The following is a 21,608-nucleotide window of genomic DNA, read 5'->3' on the forward strand; positions in this document are numbered from 1 at the left end:
CAGTTAAACGCCTGAGTTGGAGCTGAGAGCTTTTTCCTTCATCAGGACCAGACAAATTAAAATGAACACAGCAGACCGAATTTAAACAACAAGCTATTCATTAAATAAGAGACAGAAGAGTGCAGAGAAGAGAGAGACCATGTGAAAGCAAGAGAGAGCCCACAAATGAGTAGACGTACAAGGGAGACGATGCTGAGATGGCAGGAAAGGCGGCAGTAACAACGCAAAGCGTTACAACAACTGCCAAGATGATTTTCAGAAGTGATGAATCCTACACGAACAGCAAATTCTTAGCTACCCTGAAAAAACTGGAGCTAGAAAGGGTATCTAAGGACCTGGTAAATGCATACCAGGGAGTATAAATATACTGTTCACTCTAAGAGAACAAACGATTTACAACAAACTCGGTGGTAAGAACAGAGCATTTCAGGGCCGGCTGGGGAAGCAGCAGCCCAGCAGCTCCGGCACCGGCTGTCAGCCCGAGCTGGGGTATTTCCAGGTGAGGACGGCACCGTCCGCGCTCACGCTCACGATGAACTTGTTCGCGGGGCAGATCTTGAGGCGGGTGATGCTGCCGCTGTGGCCCACTCCGACGTGAGTCACCGCGCCCTCCTGATAGTCCCACAGCTTCACCAGATGGTCGTCACCACCTGCGTCAGGCACGGAGGAAGAACAAACGATTACACCCAGTTCTGCTGCTTTTTGTTCCCCGCTCCCAGGCAGGGGAACACTTCGGTGTTCCTAGGAAGAGCGGGATATGTTTTCTTGGGCACTATGGCAAAAACCGCTTCTGTCCTACTGGGGTCAGCGTCCAGTGAAGGGCTCAGGACCTTCACCAGCAGATCCCAGTGAGCTACAGCAGCATCTCCCAAGCCTGAACTACAGCCTGAACCACACTATTTTTCTTTGGTGAATTATGTTATTTTCCCCTTGAGCTGACCCCTTTTTTCAGCTTTTTCGCACTGTACTGAGATCCTTGGTTCACTGCCTTGCTTTTCCTGGTCTCAATACGACCTCCTTTCTCCAGCTCCACCCACGCACTCACCTGTGACAAAGGACGCCCCGTCCGACGTGATGTCCATCCCGTTGATGGAACTCGACAGAGAGCCTTGCACTTCTCTGATTGCAGAGCCATCGAGCACTTCCCAGTACACAATCTAGAGAGCAGAGCAGAGCGGGGCGCTCAGCTGGCCGTGAACAGCACACGGGCTTCAGCACCGCCCTGGGACACAACCTTCTGTGCAGGGACAGGAGTTGCACCCCGGAACCAGCGCCAGACTGTGTGCTGTGCACTGCAAACAGAGTTCCTGCAGCTTTGCTCACCTTTCTGTCTGTTCCACTGGTGATTATCTGGTACTCTCCAGGATGGTAACACACGCATTTGAACAACGTGTTGTCTAGGATCATTTGTTTTCTTACGTAACGCCTGCAAAACACCCCAAAATGAGACAGAGCAGCAGCGTCAAAACCCAAACTTTGCCTGCCTGGAATGTCTCTGCCTGTGCTGTACATCAGATCTCTCTCCTTGGATATTCTCAGGCATTGCTCTGAGTTCAGGGATCCATGAAGCCCATTAGGCTATCAGTTCTGTTCCCATCACAGCTGCCCTGTAGGACTCTTGATCTGCTGTCACACAAAATGAAATGTTTAAACCCAGAATGCTTTCCAGGTGCTGTTCCCTATGCCAAGGTGTCCTCGGCCTCACCCCAGTGCAGAAAATCTGCAGATCCGCAAGAGCTCGACAGGAGTCACCAAGTTCTGGACAACAGAGCTGGTGGGAAACTTGGGAACTCACCCGCTCCACCTTGGCCAAGCAGGATCCCACACAAGAAAACAACCGGAGACAAATGTTTGTCTGAGCTTTTCTGAAAAGTTTCTCAAATTGGAGGTTCTACATTCCCTGACTTGGTCGCTCTTTCTAGAAGTTTTTATCTCTTAATGCTCTTTTTCCCCTCCTCCTCGCTATGTGGCGTCCCAAACCAAGCACAGTGACCCTACAGATACCACCAGCACTCCAAGTGCCTTTGCAATACTAATCTGCCGCCTTACACAAGATCCCAGATGACGCACGTTCCATCCAGGCTGGCTGTGACACCCTCTTTGTCGTTCTTATTAATCTTGATGCAGGACACGGCACCTCTGTGCTCCTTCAGAACTTCCCTCAGCTTCTGGGTTTTCTCACCAATATTCCAGATCCTCACCTGAAAATCAGCAACAAACATCTGCTCTGGTACCAGCTGGTCCTGCCTGAGCTCAGGAGGAGCTTTGCTGAACTCTGCCTTTCTCTGCCAACGCGTACAGCAGCTCAGGCCCAACCGCCTCCATTGGCCTGTGGGCTATTGGTGCAGCTGACCTGTGAAGCTGAACCGAGTTCTCCACAGTGTAATCCACTTGCTTCAGGAATTCGTGACCATCAACCCCAGACCTTGGTTTTGCCAAGTGCCCGCTCTCCCATGCTTCATTTTACAGAGCTCTTGATCAGGAAAAACCACCCAGTCCACGATCTATTGCCAGTGGTGCTTTAAAGACCAAAGCACAAAGCTACTGCAACGGAATAGAAAGGAGCTACCTGCTATTTGTCCTACACAGAATGCCAGGAAGTAAACACAAAACAGCTCTTTAAAGCTTTGATGTGAAACACGTGCCTGAAAGCACCTCTTTTCCCTGTGCTGGTAACAGCAAAAATCTTTCTGCTTTGAGGACTTGATCCTTCACACCTTGCACGTCCTGTCCCACTGGTGCCAAACATTGCAATGTCTGTTCACCTCGACATTCCACTCAGGCCAAATCCCAGGGAAAATGTAGACATTTAGACAGAGAAGAGCTGACCATCCACGCTTTCGAGGCTGATGCCAAGTTCCCGAAGGGATCTGGATGCCCAGTTCCCACTTGCTCAAAGCTCAGAGCATCCAGATCCCTTCGGCAACCCTGAAGTCACAGCCTCCTGAGGATCGATTCTGACAGCACCATTAGCACTGTAGAGCAGCTTTTTTGTGTTCCGAACGAGTACTGCAAGAGCGCCCCTGCAGTTCTCCTTTCTGCTTAACCAGCCTTCAGCTGTAATTCTGTCTCAGCTGCCTTTTTAATCCAGAGATCAACCACCTAGAGCCCGGGCCCTTCTGTGTGTGTTGATACAGAACCCAGATCCTTGTCTTTGCGTCCTCTGGCCCTGATCACCCAGGGTACTTAACTGCTCTTTTATGAGTGAGGGGTTGGAGTCGCTTATCACCCCTGACGTCTCTGTGCAGCGAGACGAGGCAGCGCTGCCCTTATTGCTCTACAGCAGATTGCGTGGCCAGAAAAGAATTGAATTGAACTGCACAGGTATGATGCCTACAACATGTTTTCTGATGTTTACTGTTATTTGTATCGGAATGTTTCCACAAGTGTATTAGGAACTGAGTTCTTATTAGAGCTTTTTCTTAACAGCATCACCCAGAGCAGATGGTACCATCCCAGAAAATTAGGAAGTTACCCCACAGACACTATGGAGACATAAAGTGAACTTTGTGCCACTAAATGAACTCATACAGGTCAATTTGGACAGGACTGGGACGCCCAAAGCAATGACAGAAAGAAACTCTGTGCTAGAGCACAGTTACACGGAGGCTCGCAAACAATGGCTAATGCAGATAAGCCAAATATCGGGGAGAGACAAATGAACAAAAAGGATTAAGAGAATATTCTGCATTAGAAGGATTTCCAAAACTACCGTGCCAGAAGAAATCGGGGCATTGTTTTACATGATGCCCTCTGAGAGCAGAGATTTGCACATCTCAAAAGCTGATACCTTTGAACTCTGTCCTTTGCTCAAGCGGAAGCTCAGAACAGCTCCCATTCTGACTGAGCAGTTCCAGACAATTCGCAGGCCCTGTGACGAGCGCACGAAGCTGCTCCAGGTTTTTAAGCACAAATTACCTGCCCGTCACCTCCTCCGCTAATGATCTGTTTGCAGTCGCTGGTTGCAGCAATTGCCGTCACTCCCAGGTTATGGGCGTTGTTGATCTCGTACATTGGCTCTCCAGTAGCTGGCACGAAGGCGCGGATCTTCCCGTCATTCCAAGCTGATGAACAGAAAGAAAGAGACTGCCCGGGCGCACAGACCTTCCTCACACTATTGTCGCTCTGTCCTTTCCAAACGAACCCGTTTTTATAATTAAGTTCCTGCATAAGGCCACGCTGTTAGATCACCAGCATACCCGTGAAAACCACTGTACTGCAGACGAGCCCGCAGAGCTACGGTCCCAAACACACTATTGAAATTTAGTTCCTTTTGGATTCTGGCTGTGGACAAAGTGGTTTGGTAACCATGGGGAGGCTGCATGGCTGCTCTAGGACTGCAGGAGTCTCTGTGTCAGCAACCTGCACATGGCGATGGACGGTAGCTTTATGTAAAAGGTGCTCTACATACATCACAGGTGAAGCTGCTGCACACAACAAGGTTGATATTTCAGAATTAGGTAATTTAAATAAGGCTGAACCACATTCTGGATTGCCGGAATTCACTGATCCAAAGCAAGGTCTCCAGCCCTGCCTTCTACCCTCACCGCAACTGCAGCACCAGGACAGCGGGGCTGCCAGCAAAGCCCATCGGACCAGCTGCAAGCAAAGAGGCCTTTGGGTCACGCCAGGAACTCCATTTAAACGCTTTCCCCATTTCATCTTCCCTTCGTTTTAACATACTGATGTTTGTTAAGTTGAGCAACCACGGCTCTGGACTGCCCATTACCTGAAAGGATGACCATGCCGTCCCTCGTCACCTCGACCGCCTGGCAGGTGACGTTGGGGACGGTGATTCGCAGCCGCTCCCAGCGTTCCGGCGTGTACCACACTCGAATGTCGTTTGTGGAGCAGGTAACGAACAAGTCCGAATGTCCCCTGGGGAGTTCAGAGAGGAGAGGTAACGAGGAGGGGCACACAGAAACGCTCCCTGCTTTGTCACAGCTCAAATCGTCCTCCAAAGCTCGGCTTTGCTCACCTGCAGCTGGGATCTGCCCCACAGGGATCCCCATGGCTAAGACAAAGGCCTTTTGTGGAGGATCACCTTTCTCACATGAGATTCCCCTGCTTTGGGTTCTCTTCAAAGATTCATTTTAAAGGGAAACTAAAAGAACTCTTTCTGCTGAAGTTGTGACATTTATTCCCCATATTCAATCTCTAAACAACTTCGTGTGTTCTATTGAACAGACACAAAAGTGGGTGTAAAAGTGCTGCCTGCCCAGATTTAACATCAGGGACTCACAGCAGCCTCACATTGTAAAGATGTCATTTTTTATCTTGCTTACTGGTTGATTCCCATTCAACAGCGCTGAAGGCAATAGAAATGATGGCAAAAGTCTGTTCATAATATACTTGTTATACATGTTGGAATAAAACAAGACCTGCAGCATTTCAAAAGCCATGGGACACAGTGCTTTGAAATAAGCTCTAAGCCACACGTCCCAGGGATACAACAGCAAGTGACATCTAGAAAGGTACCGCGAGCTTTTGTTCAACATCTCCATCAATGCCCAGAAAGATGAACCAGGACAGAGAAAACCGGCACAACAAAAGCGTGGCCTCTTTCAAGCCCAGCCTGCACGGGTGCTTTATCAACCAGGATAACATCAGCGAGTGAAGCATTCTGAAATAAGCCAGAACAGGGAAATTAAGCCCGTATTTCCCAATCAGCAATAGGCTTTGCTCAAGAGCAGGTAACAGATAAGAAGTTTAAACATCTACGCAAGGATGCAGTCCTGTAGTCCTTACAGTCACCACTAACAGCTGTGACACAGGGGTGCCAATCAGCGGTACCAGCATCAGATCACCCTAAAGCTCCACCTGATTTTCTCATTAAATGAGAAGACGTGGTTTTGAGGCTGGCGGCGGGCAGGGAGCAGCGCTTCCTGCACCCTGCACTCACTGCACCTCGGTGACATCTGATCCTTTGTGCTGTGTCGAGAAGAGAAGCAATAAAAATATGCCAAAAAGAAAAGCGTTCATTGGATCAAAATCCCATTTTCTATCTGGAGAGATGATCCATTGTGGGTTTAAAAAAATGAAATAAAGTGTCACGATGCTACTACACAGGAAGGGAACATTTGTGTGTGATCACAAGACAAATGCAGAACGACCCTGGGGCAAAAGGGGGAGGCTGCCATCCCTGCCGGTGCCCAAACATCAATAATTCCAGTCTTTTTACTTATCATCCTTTCTGCAGATCAGTGATCTTTCCAGCTCTCCCACTGAACTGCTGCCTTCTGCTTTGAAGCAGCTGCTCCCCGTCACCCCGGTGTTTTTTGGGCAGGTGGCAGCATCGCCTGTATCAATCATCCCGTACAGATGGTACCAGGCTCTGGGTTCCGTGGTAAAAGCTGCGCACACAGGCACCCTGACCTCAGCGGCAGCTCCTCAACCTCCCGCACCAGCCAAATACAGCCCAGCCCGTTATACTCACGCAGGAAAAACAATGTCGTTGACGGCTTCGGTGTGACAGACGGCGACCAGCTCCTCTTTAAATGTAGCGTAGGCACTGCAGTACATCTGGCATTTATTTGTCCCTATAAAGAACTGGTCGCCCCGACCTCTACACGTCAGGGAAGTGGCACCACCTTCAACTCGCATTCTCCTGTGCAAAGAAAGCAGAGGTTTGGCCCGACATTGACCTCGAGGAACTTTCATTTTCCAGCTTCTGGAGAATTTGACTTTCGCTGTTTCCCCAAAAAGCTCCGCACTAGGCTGTGATATCAATATGCAAGAGCGCGGTCAGGACTAACATTTCATTCCCAGTCATGTTTACTACTTCCCGTGATCTTGCCTGTCCCACCTGCTGCTCTGCCAGGGCTGGCACAGGCAGCGCTTTGGAGACTTGATTTTCTGGACCAGGGCCTAAGGTAACAACATCCTTGTCGATATTCTTGCTCAAGTGCACTTAAATATCCCACTTTCAAGGATATTTCCAGACAGTTCAGGCCTTCTGGGAATAGTTTCAATTGTACAAAGCTAAGCTTGCAGAACTGTACACTTGAATGGGATATTCAAGCAACGCCAAATGAGTAGGTGTGAGCCCAATTTTCAAATCACGTATGGGGAAATGATGCCTGCAGCTTCCTATTTTGTATGCAGAAAAAAGCCTTGCAAATACTCCAGCACCTCCAGACACGTGCCTATAAAATGAGCAGAGCCCTCCTTTACAATCCCATGTCCCCCATCAAACCCTCTTGGAGATGGCAACTACTACTCTTTCTCACCCAGTGTAAATAAGCATCATTCTATTGACTTCAACAAATCTGTCTGGCTTTGCATCAATTTAGGATCTGACTGCTACTGCTCCAAAGGAAACAACAGCCATTTACAAGGCAGGATCAGAGGGCACTTCCGTGCAAACGCACGCAGTAATTTTCAGTTTGCTCCAACCTCATGACGCTGGAACCATACTGTGTATTCTGTCTGCAGGACTGAAAAACTGAGAGTGACTTGGATTATGCCTCTCCACAGAAATGATTGGTTCTTACACCGCGACCCTTTTGGAGGAATTGTCACCTCTCCCCTCCTGACTCTTCCATCTACAAACTCACTTCTTTACTTGGAAGTCTGAGCCTGTGCAGAGAGCTACAGTCCCTTCTCCGGTGCCGACTATTAAACCTCCTGTCTTCAGCAAAAGCAAAGCTGTGACTCCCTAGGAGAAAACAGGATTAAAACACAATCGGATGGGAGCAGAGGCTCTTTGCTGCTGCAGCCACGCTGAACAGCACAACGGAGTCTCTACCGGGCTCCCAACGGCGGTGCTTATCTCACTCCAATGGGGCTTTATCAGTATTTTTCACTGACCTGGGCTAAAGAGTGGCTCTCTAGAGGGAGAAGGGAGGAAAGAGTTATTAATTGCAGGTCTGTATGAACTAACACGTTACGAGGAGCGAGCAAACAGCATTATATTGGATTCCTCAGAGCAGCTGGGACACGTACAGAGCCTGACCTCATCGCAGCAAGCGATACCCACACCGTGGACCGGCACTTGCGCTTTTCCTTCCGCGTGTCCTTCATCCATCAGCCACGAAACAACAGAGGATACAACTCAGCTTAAATGGTCTTTCCTACAGCTCTTTTTAGGATGATCCTCTGCATCTCAGGCCTCTCTCTCTCTCTGAAAGGTGCAGTCCCATCTCCCACCTATTAGTAACAAAATCCGTTTGTCACAGAAAAGCTTTGGAAATGAGTCAGCCCATCGTCAACACGGGTTTCTGCTGTTACTGAGCAGAGCAGACCAACGGGAGGCCAGCCATTGGAAAAGGAGAAATGCTGTTCGGTGGATAAAGTACCAGGCTACAGGAAACAAATGCCTGACAACAAAATCAACAAAAAACAGCCAAACAAATGAAAACAGTCCTCAGCCTGCCACAAAATGCAAGTGTAAGAAGAGTCAGATCTGCTTCAGTTCTGCTACCTGTGAAGTAATATTACTGTTCCATGTACAACAGATTAATTCTTGAAAATCACCAAGAGACTCCAAGATAGGCTGCCAGAGGAGTGAAATGACTTCTGTGGGGTTAAATCCTGATATTCTAACTTGGGAAAATACCCCTATGAGCTTGGGGGAACTTCTGCATGAGTGAAATGGAAAGGACAAAACCATGAAATAAAGCAGCTTTATGCCACCAAACTGGACCTGAAAACCAAGTTCCCGTCCCAGAGGCGCCTGCAGAACCTGTGGCCGGCGGCTGTTCCGCCCAGACAGACCCGCAGGGACGGGCAGGAGCTGCTGGACGGACACCGTGAGTCACCGTCCAGACTCCAGCAGCATTTGCCGCTCCCAGGTTCATAAGCGCTATTGCCAGCCCTCGGATCCCACCAGCAGGTTCGCAATGTTCAGATTGTTCTTCCTTTAAGCCCGAACCACTATGTGAACACAACAATTTCTGTTTGGTGGTGGCTCTTCTGGGAAAAACAATGCCCAGCTCCAGCATTTAGTGTTGTGAAAGCACCAAGAAGTCAATTCTCAAAGAGCAACCAAGAGGCGACTCAGTAATTCTGTATTTGTTCCCCAGGAAGAAACCCCTGTCGCGGGCTTGCCTTGTGACTGGGGAACACACACAGATGCCGCTGCTTTAGGATTCAAAGTCTGACACCTAAGCAGCACCCCCAGCCTTCCTGTGCTCCTCAAGCACTGATCTGGCCTAAGCCCAGGAAATGTTCAGCATTTAACACTTTCAGAGGGTTTAGAAAAAGAAAAGCCACAAAGTGTTGGTTTTCTGCGCGGAAAGGACTGAAGGTCTAAGGAAGGAGAGAGAAGTGAAGAAAGAAGAGCAAACAAAATGGACATCTGAGCTGTTCAGACCCAGAAAGGACGTTGCAAAAGCCACAGACGGCGTCTGATGAATCTGGGAAAATTACTTTGGTTCAATTTTCCACGCAAATAGAAGCAATCGGTTGTTTTTAGAGGCTTGCTTATATGTTTTAAAGGAAAAACCCCAAATGCCCGTAAGCGTAACTGTGCATTCCAGCGCTGGCAACGTCGGCAGCCTCGCACCTACCTACGCATCGGCTTAAAGACGATTTAACTTGAGGATCAAATACCCATGGGCTGCAGAAAAGAACCTGACACACACTCTCCCGCTCTGTAATCCATCAGCACTGATTGCCCCGTTTGCCGGCTCCAGCAGCAGCACATCCGCAGTCTCCTGATCGCTGTGACAAACACGACCTGCGGAGAGGATCTTCTGCCACATTCTCACAGCGGCAGCGGCGCCGGGTTTCGTGCAAATATTCTCAGCAAACGCACAGGAACAAAGGGATTCTTTTTAATTAGAAAGACGATCCACAAGCAGAGCGGTTTCTGAGCAACGCTTCTGGAAACTTCCTCCGAGGTGCTGGCAGCGTTTGGCGAGTCCCCTGTTCCCACGGGCCCATCACCTGGCTGTTGAGCTCCTGGTGTGCGGTTTTGCCTGTAAAATCTTCCACCCCAGCTGCCCTTTGGGTTCAGCGTTATGGCAGGTGGCAGCATTACAAATCCAACCTATGACTACGGAGTTTATCTGATTACAGCTCCTTGCTCATAAATTAAAGCTTTGGCGGCGCTGCCAACACCGCTCTGATTGTTCCAAGCTGTTCTCTTCAGTTCTTCAATTGGAGAGGGAAGCAGGTATTATTAAGACAGAAAAAAACCCAAAATACCCAAACCTTAGAACAGCCAGGATTCATTGCCAGGCTCTCAAAATCATCGGAGTTCCGCTTCAACCTTAATTTGACAATTGTGCTTCTCTCTTGTCCAGCCTGTTCTTTGAATTACCAGCAGTAAACAGCTTTATAAGCTTTAAAAGCTGCACTTGTTATTCACAGATCCAAGTAGTCCACGTTAATGATGCGATGAATACTCTATTTCATACCCTGCCAGTCCTCTTGTAGGTGAAATGCAGAGCCTAACGTAGGAGGTTAAAAATACCACCATTCATTATTGACTTCTTACCCAAAGAAACCAGCGCTTTCAAGTACGACTATAAATAAAAACACCATCAAAACTGCAGCCTGCCCGGTCCCCTCCTGCAGGGATTCCTGCTCTGTGTCCCACTCGGATCTCTTGCAAAGTTCCTGAGCGCTCTGTGAACTCTTCCAGCGCATCTCCTGTCAATATTTATTTCTTTTTACAATGCAAATCACTCCAACTATTTCTGAAAACGCGTTTGCAATGGTGCATCCCTCTTCACATTCCAACGGGTGCCTTACAGCTCCTCAGGCCCGCGGCAGGGATCAAAATTCACTTTGTGGTTTATTGCAGTATTTATACACCTTAGAGAAAGGCACCTAAACTTCATTCCAGGTAGATGGAAAACAAGTTGCTTCATCATACAAAACTATTTTGCCGCTCCTCTTCAGAACAGAAACAAAGAAATCTTCAGATCGTGTCTATACAATAAACACGTTCTTATGTATCTAAAGGCAAAGTTCCTTTAAGGGTGCCCCAACCTGTTTTCAATCGAATCTCCTCCTCGCCCCGCAGTATCTGAACCCTTTACAGATGTGCTCGGCGTGGGGTGGCTGTGGATTCCAGGTTTGCCGTTTCCTGCTTTGCCACCTGATCGTAATTCCCCGGGGCAACTGGTGCACAGGGTTTGCAGAGGTTTGTTCACAAACACAGACAGAATTGCAATGCGTGGCTCCAGAGGGGAGAAGTTTTGGTACAAGTGCTAATGCAAGGTACATTTTCAAGAAAGATACACAAGATGTCTTGGTTAGCAATGGGACGGACTAAATTGTGTGGAAACAAGGATGCAAACAGTTTTGTTTTGATAAATGCTGTGGTTTTGACTTGAAAAAACATCTGAAAAATACCTCTTTTGGGATTGGAGGTGAGGCTACAACTGGAAATTTCTGCCATAAAACGTGAGATCCTACGTGTGTTCAGCGAGCACTTGTTGACAGTCTGGTGACAAGGTGTGATTTGTGTGCAGAGATGTGCAGTGGGTGGGCGGAAAGGGAATCAGAGCACGGAGCTGGGAAAGAGAGCTGGAGTGTGTGAGAGGGGATCTGTGGCCGAGACACTGACAGTAACTGCAGAGAAAAACCTACCAGCACCTTCCCAGTGACTGCAACAACACGGGTTTGCCCTGGTGAATTCCCCACCTCGGGCACAAGGGAAGTGCATTGGGAAGAGCGAGGGAAGAGAGCAAGAGGAGAAGGGGTGACAGGGCTGAGCGTGTCCGACCGAAAAGCCTGTGAACAGAAATGCCTGTCTGAAGCGGGAGGGGAAAGGAGGAGACTGGGAGGACTCCTCGCTATTTCCATCCAGTGTGAATGTCTCCTTTTCTCTCCCGGCTCCCCAAACAACCAGTGCCACATCCTAAGAAGCTGCCACCACATTACACTAATAAACCCAAGTTGGAACCAGATTAGCACCTGCCAGCTCAGGTCCCGTCCACAAGGCTGGCAGGCGGCTGTGATGAGATCACTTCTGGATCTTCCCTGCTCCTCAACACCTCGTCAGCCTCTTGCACAGTCAAGGGGCCTGTTTTCCCGCAGCTTTTCACTCTCAGAAGCAATGGCAGCTGAAGCTCACGATGCTCCAAAGGTCTCTGCCACAAACTGCGGTTCCTATGGATTCGCCTTACGATAAAACCCCTCACAGTACGGACTGGACTGTGGTCTGGCTTTGAGCCTCGGCTTTTTCTTTTGGACCCCCAAACGGCACAGCATCCTGCTCGTGACCCTGCCTGACGGCTTCTTTAGCAGTGCTCTCAGAAGTGTATTTGGTGAAGTTTTGTTTCAAGTGCATTTGGCACCTTTCCCTCAAGGGAGTTCAGGCCCTCGGGTGGCTTCAACCAGGGGCTCTGGGCAAGGTGCACGTGCTGCGAGATGGAGAAGACTCAAAGCACGCAGGCATTGAAAGGGGAGGTGACAGTCAACAAGGCCTTGCCCTAAGAGAGAGCACAGAGCAGCCACGGGTCCTGCATGGACACAAAGCCCTGCAGGGGGGCAGCCGGACAAGGGGCTCAACCGCGGCCAGTGCGGGTGTCCCCACACGGGGACACACCTGCAGCGAACGTTCCATTGCCAGCAGGAAAACAAACACATCCATTCTTGTCATTTAAGATGTACACAGAAAAAAACTGCTTGCATTCCTTCAGTTCAAGTGGGAAAAACAAGTAATAACTTCTCCACCCTTCTAGAAGAGAGAAACATTGAACTGTATTTCAAAGGATTCAGTGGGTCCAAGTCATCCCAGAGACATGGGCCTGCATTTGTAACGCAATAAATATTTCATCTGGAACGGGCACATACATGGTTTGCAGGCACCTGCACAAGCAAAGTTCAGGAGGTTGAGAGAAACAAGCCCAGAGCGGCTTTTTGTTTGGGGCTGACTGTGAATTGCTCTCCCAGCCCCTGTGGGGCTTGTGCTGCTCTCAGAGCAGATCTGCTGCCCCGCAGGACAGCGGCCCCGCGGCGTCCCCACCAGCACAGCCAGCCCTCCCGCGGCAGCGCTGCCCCTGCTGCTCGCTGCGGGGCCTTGCTCACAGAAAGCAGAACACGTCCCAACTTAGGCAAGGTATAAACCGAGAAGCTACAAGAAGCCTTTTATAGCAACAAATAGAGAGAAATCAACAACAAGTGTACCAGCTGGTGTCGATTGTTTTATCATTACAGCTCCCTGCATGCAGAATTCTTGTACAACCAAAGGCCAAAAGCTCCTTATTCAGGAGATAACGCCTGTTTGAGGATGCTCATACCCACGACTCCCAGTTAGAGACAAAAAACAGCTAAGTTAAAAAACCCCTTGGGGTTATGAAGTCAAGAGCTCAGAAGTTAAAAAGCAATAGAATCAATGTACCCTGTGCAACCTTGTTTTCTCCAAATTGTGCATATGCATTACAATAAACTCTTGAATTCTATTATTTATACTGCCTTTTCCAGTAAGATCTCTGCCTCACCAGCAGCAGAATCAGAACTGCAAAGAGACAACTGAAGCGGGGGAATGGGATGGGGAACAAACACAAAAACAAAAGTTCAGTCCAGACAATTCAACACATTTGTGAGATCTGACTATAGGACCTTACAGCAGTAAGTGTGGGAAAGCCTCTCAAATAAGCGCTTCTACCAGTCTCCCCAGGAACGTCCTCTGTCTCACTCCAGCTCACATCTTCTTAAAAGAAGCAAAAAAGTCAGGAACTACTCCATTTTTATGACTGCTTTTCACTTTCTATGACGTTTACCAGATTAATTGTACAAGAGTTTGTGGGATGACGCATGAGATTCAAGTAAAACCCAAATTCTGAGCCAAAGGAAGCTCAAGAAAGCCGAGACAGCGGTCTCAGCCTTCAGCATCGAGACCGAGACACAAGGAACTGAGAGCGCAGGAAAAGGGTCAGTCTGAGAATCCGCTTTGTAATGGTTCTCCCGCAGGTTGCTCTTTCAGTCACTAACAAAGAGCAGGACAAGGACAGAATTGGAGTCACAGAGCTGCTACTCACCATGCTAAACTTCTTCTTCTGGGGCCCACAGGCAGTCACCACCTTGCTGCTTGTGTTCACTTTCAGGACATCTCCACTCGTTGTGCCAAGATAAAAATCATCATCATCATTTGTCATCTATAAGAAAGCACACAAAAAAAGAGATCACGGTCTGGATACTGAGACCCGTGTCCCACGCCTGACACTGGGCTGCATCAACAGCTTTATTTCAGTGGATTGCCAAGGTTTCACCTGGGGGAATCCAGCCAATGTTTCTGTTCCATCACACGCACAGATCCAGAACACTGCTGAACGCCAGACACTTTCTAACCAAATCTAGATCAGATTTTGAAGCATAAAAACATGGGTGCTGGAGCCCGTGACCGTAACACGTGCTGCTTCTCTTCAGGAGCATCCAGAACACTCTTTCCCAGAGGCCGTGGGAGATCATCTGCCAAGGCCAATGCTGAGGAACTTCGCTGCCGTCACGCGCTTGGGACCGACATTTCTAGCATTATTAGGGAAACTCGTGGTTTTTCTCTGGTCTGTACAGAGTTTCTGAGTTTAGCAAAGTCATCTTGGCTGAAACGTACCTGAACACACACGGCGATTCTTTTCAGCTGCCCCGTGTAGCATTCAGACGGATGGATTTTTTTAGTTGCTCTATCGAGTTCCCACACGCGAATGGTGAAACTATAAGAACGAATAGAGTGGGATCAAATCCATATATGCAGAAAGCCCCAAGTTTTTTCAGTACTACAAGGAGTAAAAAGCCTTCACAAGGCTCCATTATTCTGATCTCTTAATAAGGAGAAAAAGAACAATATCAGAGAAGTCTCTTATGGAAACTTTTTCCAGGTAAATCAAAAATCTTAAGCAAAAACATATGTCAGGATATGCGAGGACACTTTCAACTCTTTTCTAGTGCAATTTAATTGACGACATCAGAGACGATGTAATATCTTTAAACAGAGTCACCCTTGCATTTAACAAAGGGCTAAAATTGCAAAGACGAGCACTCGTAAGTGCAAGTGCAGCCAAGAGCATCCAAAGCCTTCCCTGATCACAGTATCACAGTATCACAGTATGTTTGGGATTGGAAGGGACCTCGAAAGATCATCCAGTCCAATCCCCCTGCTGGAGCAGGAACGCCTAGGTGAGGTCGCACGGGAAGGTGTCCAGGCGGGCTTTGAATGTCTCCAGGGAAGGAGACTCCACAACCTCCCTGGGCAGCCTGTTCCAGTGCTCTGTCACCCTCACTGAGAAGTTTCTTCTCAAATTTAAGTGGAACCTCTTGTGTTCCAGCTTGATCCCATTGCCCCTTGTCCTATCATTGTTTGCCACTGAGAAGAGTCTGGCTCCACTCTCATGGCACTCACCCTTCATATATTTATAAACATTAATAAGGTCACCCCTCAGTCTCCTCTTCTCCAAACTAAAGAGCCCCAGCTCCCTCAGCCTTTCTTCATAAGGGAGGTGCTCCACTCCCTTAATCATCTTTGTTGCTCTACGCTGGACCCTCTCCAGCAGTTCCCTGTCCTTCTTGAACTGAGGGGCCCAGAACTGGACACAATATTCCAGATGGGGTCTCACCAGGGCGGAGTAGAGGGGAAGGAGGACCTCTCTCGATCTACTGACCACCCCCCTTGTAATACACCCAAGGATGCCATTGGCCTTCCTGGCCACAAGGGCCCAGTGCTGGCTCATGGGCATCCTGTTGTCCACCAGGACCCCCAGGTCCCGTTCCCCTACACTGCTCTCTAATAGGTCATTCCCCAACCTATACTGGAACCTGGGGTTACTCCTGCCCAGATGCAGGACTCTACACTTTCCCTTGCTAAATTTCATCAGGTTATCCCCCACCCAACTCTCCAGCCTGTCCAGGTCTCTGGATGGCAGCACAGCCTCTGGCGTGTCAGCCACCCCTCCCACCTTAGTGTCATCAGCAAACTTGCTGATAGTACACTCAATTCCCTCGTCCAAATCGTTAATGAATATATTGAATAATATTGGCCCCAGTACTGACCCCTGAGGCACTCCACTAGATACTGGCCTCCAGCTGGACTCCGCACCATTGACCACCACTCTCTGGCTTCTCTCTTTAAGCCAGTTTGCAACCCACCCCACTACTCTATTGTCTAGACCACACCTCCTCAGTTCAGCTGTGAGGATGCTGTGAGGGACTGTGTCAAAGGCTTTGCTGAAGTCAAGGTAGACCACATCCACCGCTCTGCCATCATCCATCCACCTTGTCACATTCTCATAAAAGGCTGTGAGGTTGGTCAAGCATGACTTCCCCTTGGTAAAGCCATGCTGACTGCCCCTAATGACCCTCTTATCCCTGATGTGCCTTGAGATGGCACCAAGGATAAGCTATTCCATTACTTTCCCAGGGACAGAGGTGAGGCTGACCGGTCTATAATTACCCGGGTCCTCCTTCTTGCCCTTTTTGAAGACTGGAGTGACATTTGCTTTCCTCCAATCCTCGGGCACCTCTCCCGTTTCCCAAGACTTGGCAAAAACGATGGATAGTAGTCCAGCAATGACTTCAGCCAGCTCCCTCAGCACCCGCGGATGCATCCCATCTGGACCCATGGATTTATGGGTGTCCAGACTATTTAACTGCTCCCTAACTCAGTCCTCATCGACTAAAGCAAACTCCTCCATTGACCTGGCTTCATCCGGGGTCTCAGGGGTACAGGGCTCCCCAGGACAGCCTCCAGCGGAGTAGACAGAGACAAAGAAGGCATTCAGCAATTCCGCCTTCTCTGTGTCTTCCGCCACCAGGGCACCCATCTCGTTCATCAGTGGGCCTACATTGCCTCTGGTATTAGTTTTATCTGCTATGTACTTGAAAAACTTCTTTTTGCTGTCCTTCACCCCTCTCGCCAGCTGTAATTCTAAGGAGGCCTTGGCTACCCTAGCTGCCTTCCTGCATCCTCTAACAGCAGCCTTATATTCCTCCCAAGTGGCCAGCCCCTGCTTCCATGACCTGTAAACTCGCCTCTTCTGCTTGAGCATACCCAACAGATCCCTATTCAACCACACAGGCCTCCTGGCTCCCTTCCTCGACTTCCTACGTGTGGGGATGCTCTGATTCTGAGCATGTAAGAAGCAATCTCTGAATGCGATCCAGCTCTCTTGGGCTCCTTTTCCTTCAAGCAGTCTTGCCCATGGGATTTCCCCCAGTAATTGTTTGAAAAGGCCGAAGTTTGCCCTGCCAAAGTCCAGGGTTGCAATTCTACTTGCTATTCTGTTCCTGCCACACGAGATGCTGAACTCCACCATCTCGTGGTCACTGCAACCCAGGCAGCCCTCGACCTTTACTGCTTCGACCAGACCCTCTTTGTTAGTGAGGATGAGATCCAGCAGTGCACCTCTCCTGGTCGGCTCCTCCACCATCTGCATGAGGAAGTTATCATCAATGCACTGGAGGAACCTCCTGGACTGTGGCTGGCTGGCTGAATGGTCCTTCCAGCAAACATCAGGGAAGTTAAAATCACCACAACAACCAGGGCCTGTGACTGTGAGGCCACACTCAGCTGCGCATAGAAGGCCTCATCAACTTCCTCAGCCTGATCTGGTGGCCTGTAATAGACACCTACAAACGTATCACCCCTGCCAGCCTGTCCCTTGATCCTGACCCATACACTCTCAACTCGTTCCTCATCCGCTCCTGGGCAGAATTTGGTACATTGCAGTTGCTCTCTCACATAGAGAGCAACTCCACCACCACGCCTGGCTGGCCTGTCTTTCCTGAAAAGGGCGCAGCCACCCACGACCATACTCCAGTCATGTGAACTGTCCCACCACGTTTCTGTAATTGCCACCAGAGAGGTGCAGGCCCCCAACACGTTTAAATGTCAGGCTGGATATACGGGCACTGCCGCCAATCCTTGCAAAACGTGACATTTTGTACAACTTTTGTTACAAGCCAGTGACCAACTGTACATCACATCTGGTGAGGACAGGAGATCATCCAACGACCGGCAAGACATCATTGTTTCAACATTAATTAACCATTGTTCAGGGGCACTCATTGACTGCTTTTCTTGTGTAAACACTGGCAACTAAACATTTTGAACACTGCACGGGGAATGCTGAGTACAAAATCCTGCTATCAGGAGCAGAAGTGGCGCATGTGGGTCCCTGTGTGCTGCTCTGAAAACATATTGGTACATGGAGAACAAGCAGAAATGCCTTACGGGTACAAGCTGGCGGATATTCATGAGTCCATTCAGAGTAAAAAGAAACAACACAAGCACACAGTTGCTTAAGTTTCCTTGTAGTTAAATAAAGACTCTTTGTAAAAGGAAATAGGGCCAGAGGTTCTCTCGCTCTGTTTGTTCCTCTCAACAAACCCTTACTTTCCAGCAGTGACAAACATCTCGTCTCTGCAGCTGGAGCACACGACGACGTTGGCATTGCCAGCGCTGCGCGGCGAGGCCGGGCTCCCGCACACAGCCTCTCTCTTACTGACGTCCCACACCATCACCCTGCAGGAGAAGAACAGCCTTGGAACAGCTTTGCTTTTTGACATCACTTGGAAGTCAATTACTGAAACACAAGAGCAAGACAAAGCCTATAGTCCTGCAGTCTGTTCCTACCAGGACACACAACAGAAGTAACTTTGTAGAGATTCTACCCTAGAAAAAACTTATCACCAAAGTGTGGAACTGCAGTTTACATCCCCTGCTGCTGAAGCAAGGCTACGTGTATTTATCAGATTCCTGCGGAGCACGAATCAAATCATATAGAATCACAGAACAGTTGGGGTTGGAGGGACCTTCCCAGCTCCCCAGTTCCCCCCCTGCCATGAGCAGGGACATCTTCACCAGCTCAGGGTGCTCAGAGCCCCGTCCAGCCTGGCCTGGGATGTCTCCAGGGATGGTTCATCCACCACCTCTCTGGCCAACCTGGGCCAGGTTCTCACCACCCTCACTGGAAAAACATCTCAGGCCGCTCACAGAATCTGATTCTTGTCAAAAATCTTGTGCCAAGAAGCAGAAATCCTTACCTGCCGTCGTCCTGGCCTCCCAGGGACACAAGATAAATGCCTCTGGGCGAGAACGAGAGTCCCTCGACTTTGCCCTCGTGCAGCGAGAGCCGAGCAAGTAACTCCTGCTTTGGGAAATCCCAGAGGATGATGTCTGCCTGCGGGGCAAAGCAGAAGGGGGGATGGCAGAGCAGGAGATGTAACACGCAGGATCAGGGAGAACAACGTTCTCTGGCAGGAAAGTTCTTAGAAGGAGCCCAGCCCAAGCTTCTCTGCAGCCCTGGGCACCACTGACACAAAGAGGCTTCAGATGGGCTGCTGTAAGAAGCATTATTCCAGTTGAGCACTTGAGTAGCTCTGCTTCATTTCAGCATCTAAATTTACCCTGAGACACCGAGTATTTGACTTAGATTGTAAAGTACTGAAAACACTAAAACCTGATTCCTTCCAAGTGTCTTGGGCTCTTTCAAATAGGCAAAGAATAGAACGTGAAGAACTTTAGAGGTCTAAAAATGCAGCTCTGGAGCTCAGGCCTCACTTGAAATTGAACAGCATTTATTAATTAATGTCTAATGAGATTTAGGCTGCCACACGCCCACAACACTTTGGATAAAAAGGACTGGAACTAAAAATCCCTCAGTCCTAGGAAGACTGCTTAATGTTTTACAAAAACATAAAGGCACATCCAGCACTGGAGGAACTACAATTTCCCATTCCCTTCAACATCCCCCCATTGCAGATATTTGTTTCCCAACAAAAGAAAAAATAAACGAAAGGTGTTCCCACCACTGGCAAGCCAGCTCCAATTTCTTTGGGCAATACTAAGCGGTTAAAATCAGAGCATTATCCACCTTGAATCCAATGCAGGTGACTTGTCCTGAAGCGACGTACGTCCCATCCCTGGACACGGCAACGCAGGACACGTTGTTGGTGTGGCCGTGCAAGAAACTCTGCTTCTGAGTGTCCAGGTGCTGAATCACCACCGTACAGCCCAGGGGGTACAGGATGTGCTCCTTGTCGGGGTGGCAGATGAGCCCACAGGGAACATGTCCTGCAAGAGAAACGGGTGAAAGATCCGCTGGCTGCCAACAGCTCAGGGGCTGCAGAAATCACTGGCTCCCCACGGTTTACCTCACAAGGCGGGGCAGGGGTGGGGGGGAGGAAAAAAGCCTTCCAGTTCTCCCCAAAGCTGTTCAGCAGAACAACCCCGTGTCAAACAGCAGGGTCACCCTGACAAGGTCTGGACCACGCTGTGGCTCCTGCAGCTCTGTGGATTCACACGGCGCAGAGGCCCCAGCGCTCCAGCACAGAGGGCTCTGAGGACACCGCACCCGGCCCTGGGTGCCATGACCTCCTCACAAGAGCGGCAAGGCCGCACATTTCCCTTGGTGCCCAGCCCCATCCCAGTGTTTACAACAGCGTCTGGGCAACCTGAGCTGCTTCCATGTGGAAATTAAACTCTTCTCATTCTGGGGAGCTGGGTAATTGGAAAACAAACAAAAAACCCTGCAATTCAGTCAAACTCGTCCTGTTCTTCACTTCGCATCGGTCTCTGGCAGCGCTGCCCCTGCGGCGCCGGGGAGGGGGCGAGGGCGGTGGGAGCGCCCGGGACCCCCCTGCTCACCCCACGGTGCCCCACGCCGGCCCCACGGCGCCCCCCGCCCGGCCCGCGGTACCGTTGAAGCCGATGGCCGCCTGCAGCTCCAGCTCCCCCACCGCCCCGTCCCCCTTGGCCGCCGCCATCGCCACCGCTCCCGGACGCGCCTCCAGCGCAACGGCGCCTGCGCCCCGGCCCTGCGCGCCCCGGCCGCCAGGGGGCGCTGTTGGGCGGCGGGCGCCTCCCGGCGCGAGGCGGCCGGGCCCTGCGCGTGTCCGCGGGGCCGAGGCGGGAACGCGCGGAGCGGCCGGGCGCGCGGGTCCCGCTGCAGCCCGGGGCGGGCGGGACACGGGGGAGCGATCGCTGCGCGTCCCCTCACGCGTCCCCTCTGCTTCCCCTGCGCGGTTTCAGGGCTTTGTTTCCTTCTCCAAGAGCTCTGAGCTGGATTCGAAGCGGGGGCGCTGGTAGCTGGGCTGGCACCGGTGGGGCTGCACTCCAGCGTTGATGAAGAGCGGGAGGCCTCCCATCCCCCTGGGGGGAAATCGGTGCGCTCAGCTCGCTCTCTGAAATGCCTGCACACCAATGCACAGCGTGGGGAGCAAGCAGGAGGAGTCAGAAACCTGTGTTCGGGCAGGAGATCGTGACCTGGTGGCAGTGACGGAGCACGGTGGGACAGCTCCCGCGGCTGGGCTGTGCTCAGGGGTGGCTGTGTCCTGCTCAGGACGGACAGGCCAGCCCGGCGTGCTGGTGGAGTTGCTCTTTACCTGAGAGAGCAACTACAATGCACTGACTGTTGTCCAGGCACGGATGAGGAGCGAGTTGAGTCTGTGGGTGAGAGTCCAGGGGCAGGCTGGCAAGGGGGATACTGGTGTGGGTGTCTGGTACAGGCCACCGGGGCAGGGTCAGGGAGTTGATGAGGCCTCTACAGACAGCGGAGAGCAGCCTCACAGTCACAGGCCCTGGCTGTGGTGGGGGATTTTAACTTCCCTGATGTTTGCTGGAAGGACTGCTCGGCCGGCAGCCACAGTCTAGGAGGTTCCTCCAGTGCCTTGACGAGAACTTTGGGATGCAAAGGGTGGAGGAGCCGACGAGAAGAGGT

The 21,608-nt window shown here is 50.4% G+C and overlaps 2 protein-coding genes across 5 annotated transcripts in view; one reads left to right on the forward strand and one right to left on the reverse strand.

Moving 5' to 3' along the window:
• Positions 1-21,608, forward strand: part of LOC136109399 (uncharacterized) — a 96,183-nt gene that overhangs the window by 57,246 nt on the left and 17,329 nt on the right. The window lies entirely within an intron of this gene.
• LOC136109797 (cilia- and flagella-associated protein 52-like) lies at positions 81-20,707 on the reverse strand. Of its 4 annotated transcripts, none has more exons than XM_065852721.2 (14): positions 20,589-20,707; positions 19,764-19,963; positions 18,934-19,070; positions 18,284-18,412; positions 14,510-14,609; positions 13,938-14,054; positions 7,557-7,657; positions 6,437-6,607; positions 4,730-4,878; positions 3,919-4,064; positions 2,050-2,201; positions 1,324-1,426; positions 1,046-1,157; positions 81-650 (listed from the first exon to the last, which is right to left on the reverse strand). In XM_065852721.2, exons 1-14 carry the CDS (start codon positions 20,653-20,655, stop codon positions 475-477), a joined length of 1,860 nt encoding a protein of 619 aa, XP_065708793.1. In that variant the 5' UTR covers positions 20,656-20,707; the 3' UTR covers positions 81-474. The 4 variants fall into 4 exon arrangements, with proteins under 4 accessions (XP_065708793.1, XP_071672419.1, XP_071672418.1 ...); XM_071816318.1 differs by lacking the exon at positions 20,589-20,707 and adding an exon at positions 20,344-20,479 and having other exon boundaries at positions 18,284-18,473; XM_071816317.1 differs by lacking the exon at positions 18,284-18,412.

This window comes from Patagioenas fasciata, chromosome 18 (genome assembly GCF_037038585.1).
Source record: "Patagioenas fasciata isolate bPatFas1 chromosome 18, bPatFas1.hap1, whole genome shotgun sequence".
Taxonomy (NCBI): Eukaryota; Metazoa; Chordata; class Aves; order Columbiformes; family Columbidae; genus Patagioenas; species Patagioenas fasciata.

Coding starts and splice junctions, on each gene's coding strand:
- LOC136109797 (XM_065852721.2), bottom strand. CDS start 20,655: ATGGCGGCGGCCAAGGGGGACGGGGCGGTGGGGGAGCTGGAGCTGCAG. Junction 19,071..19,763: donor TCACCTGCATTGGATTCAAG/GTGGATAATGCT, acceptor TTTGCCCCGCAG/GCAGACATCATCCTCTGGGA. Junction 14,610..18,283: donor ATGTTTGTCACTGCTGGAAA/GTAAGGGTTTGT, acceptor TCGTTCTTATAG/TTTCACCATTCGCGTGTGGG.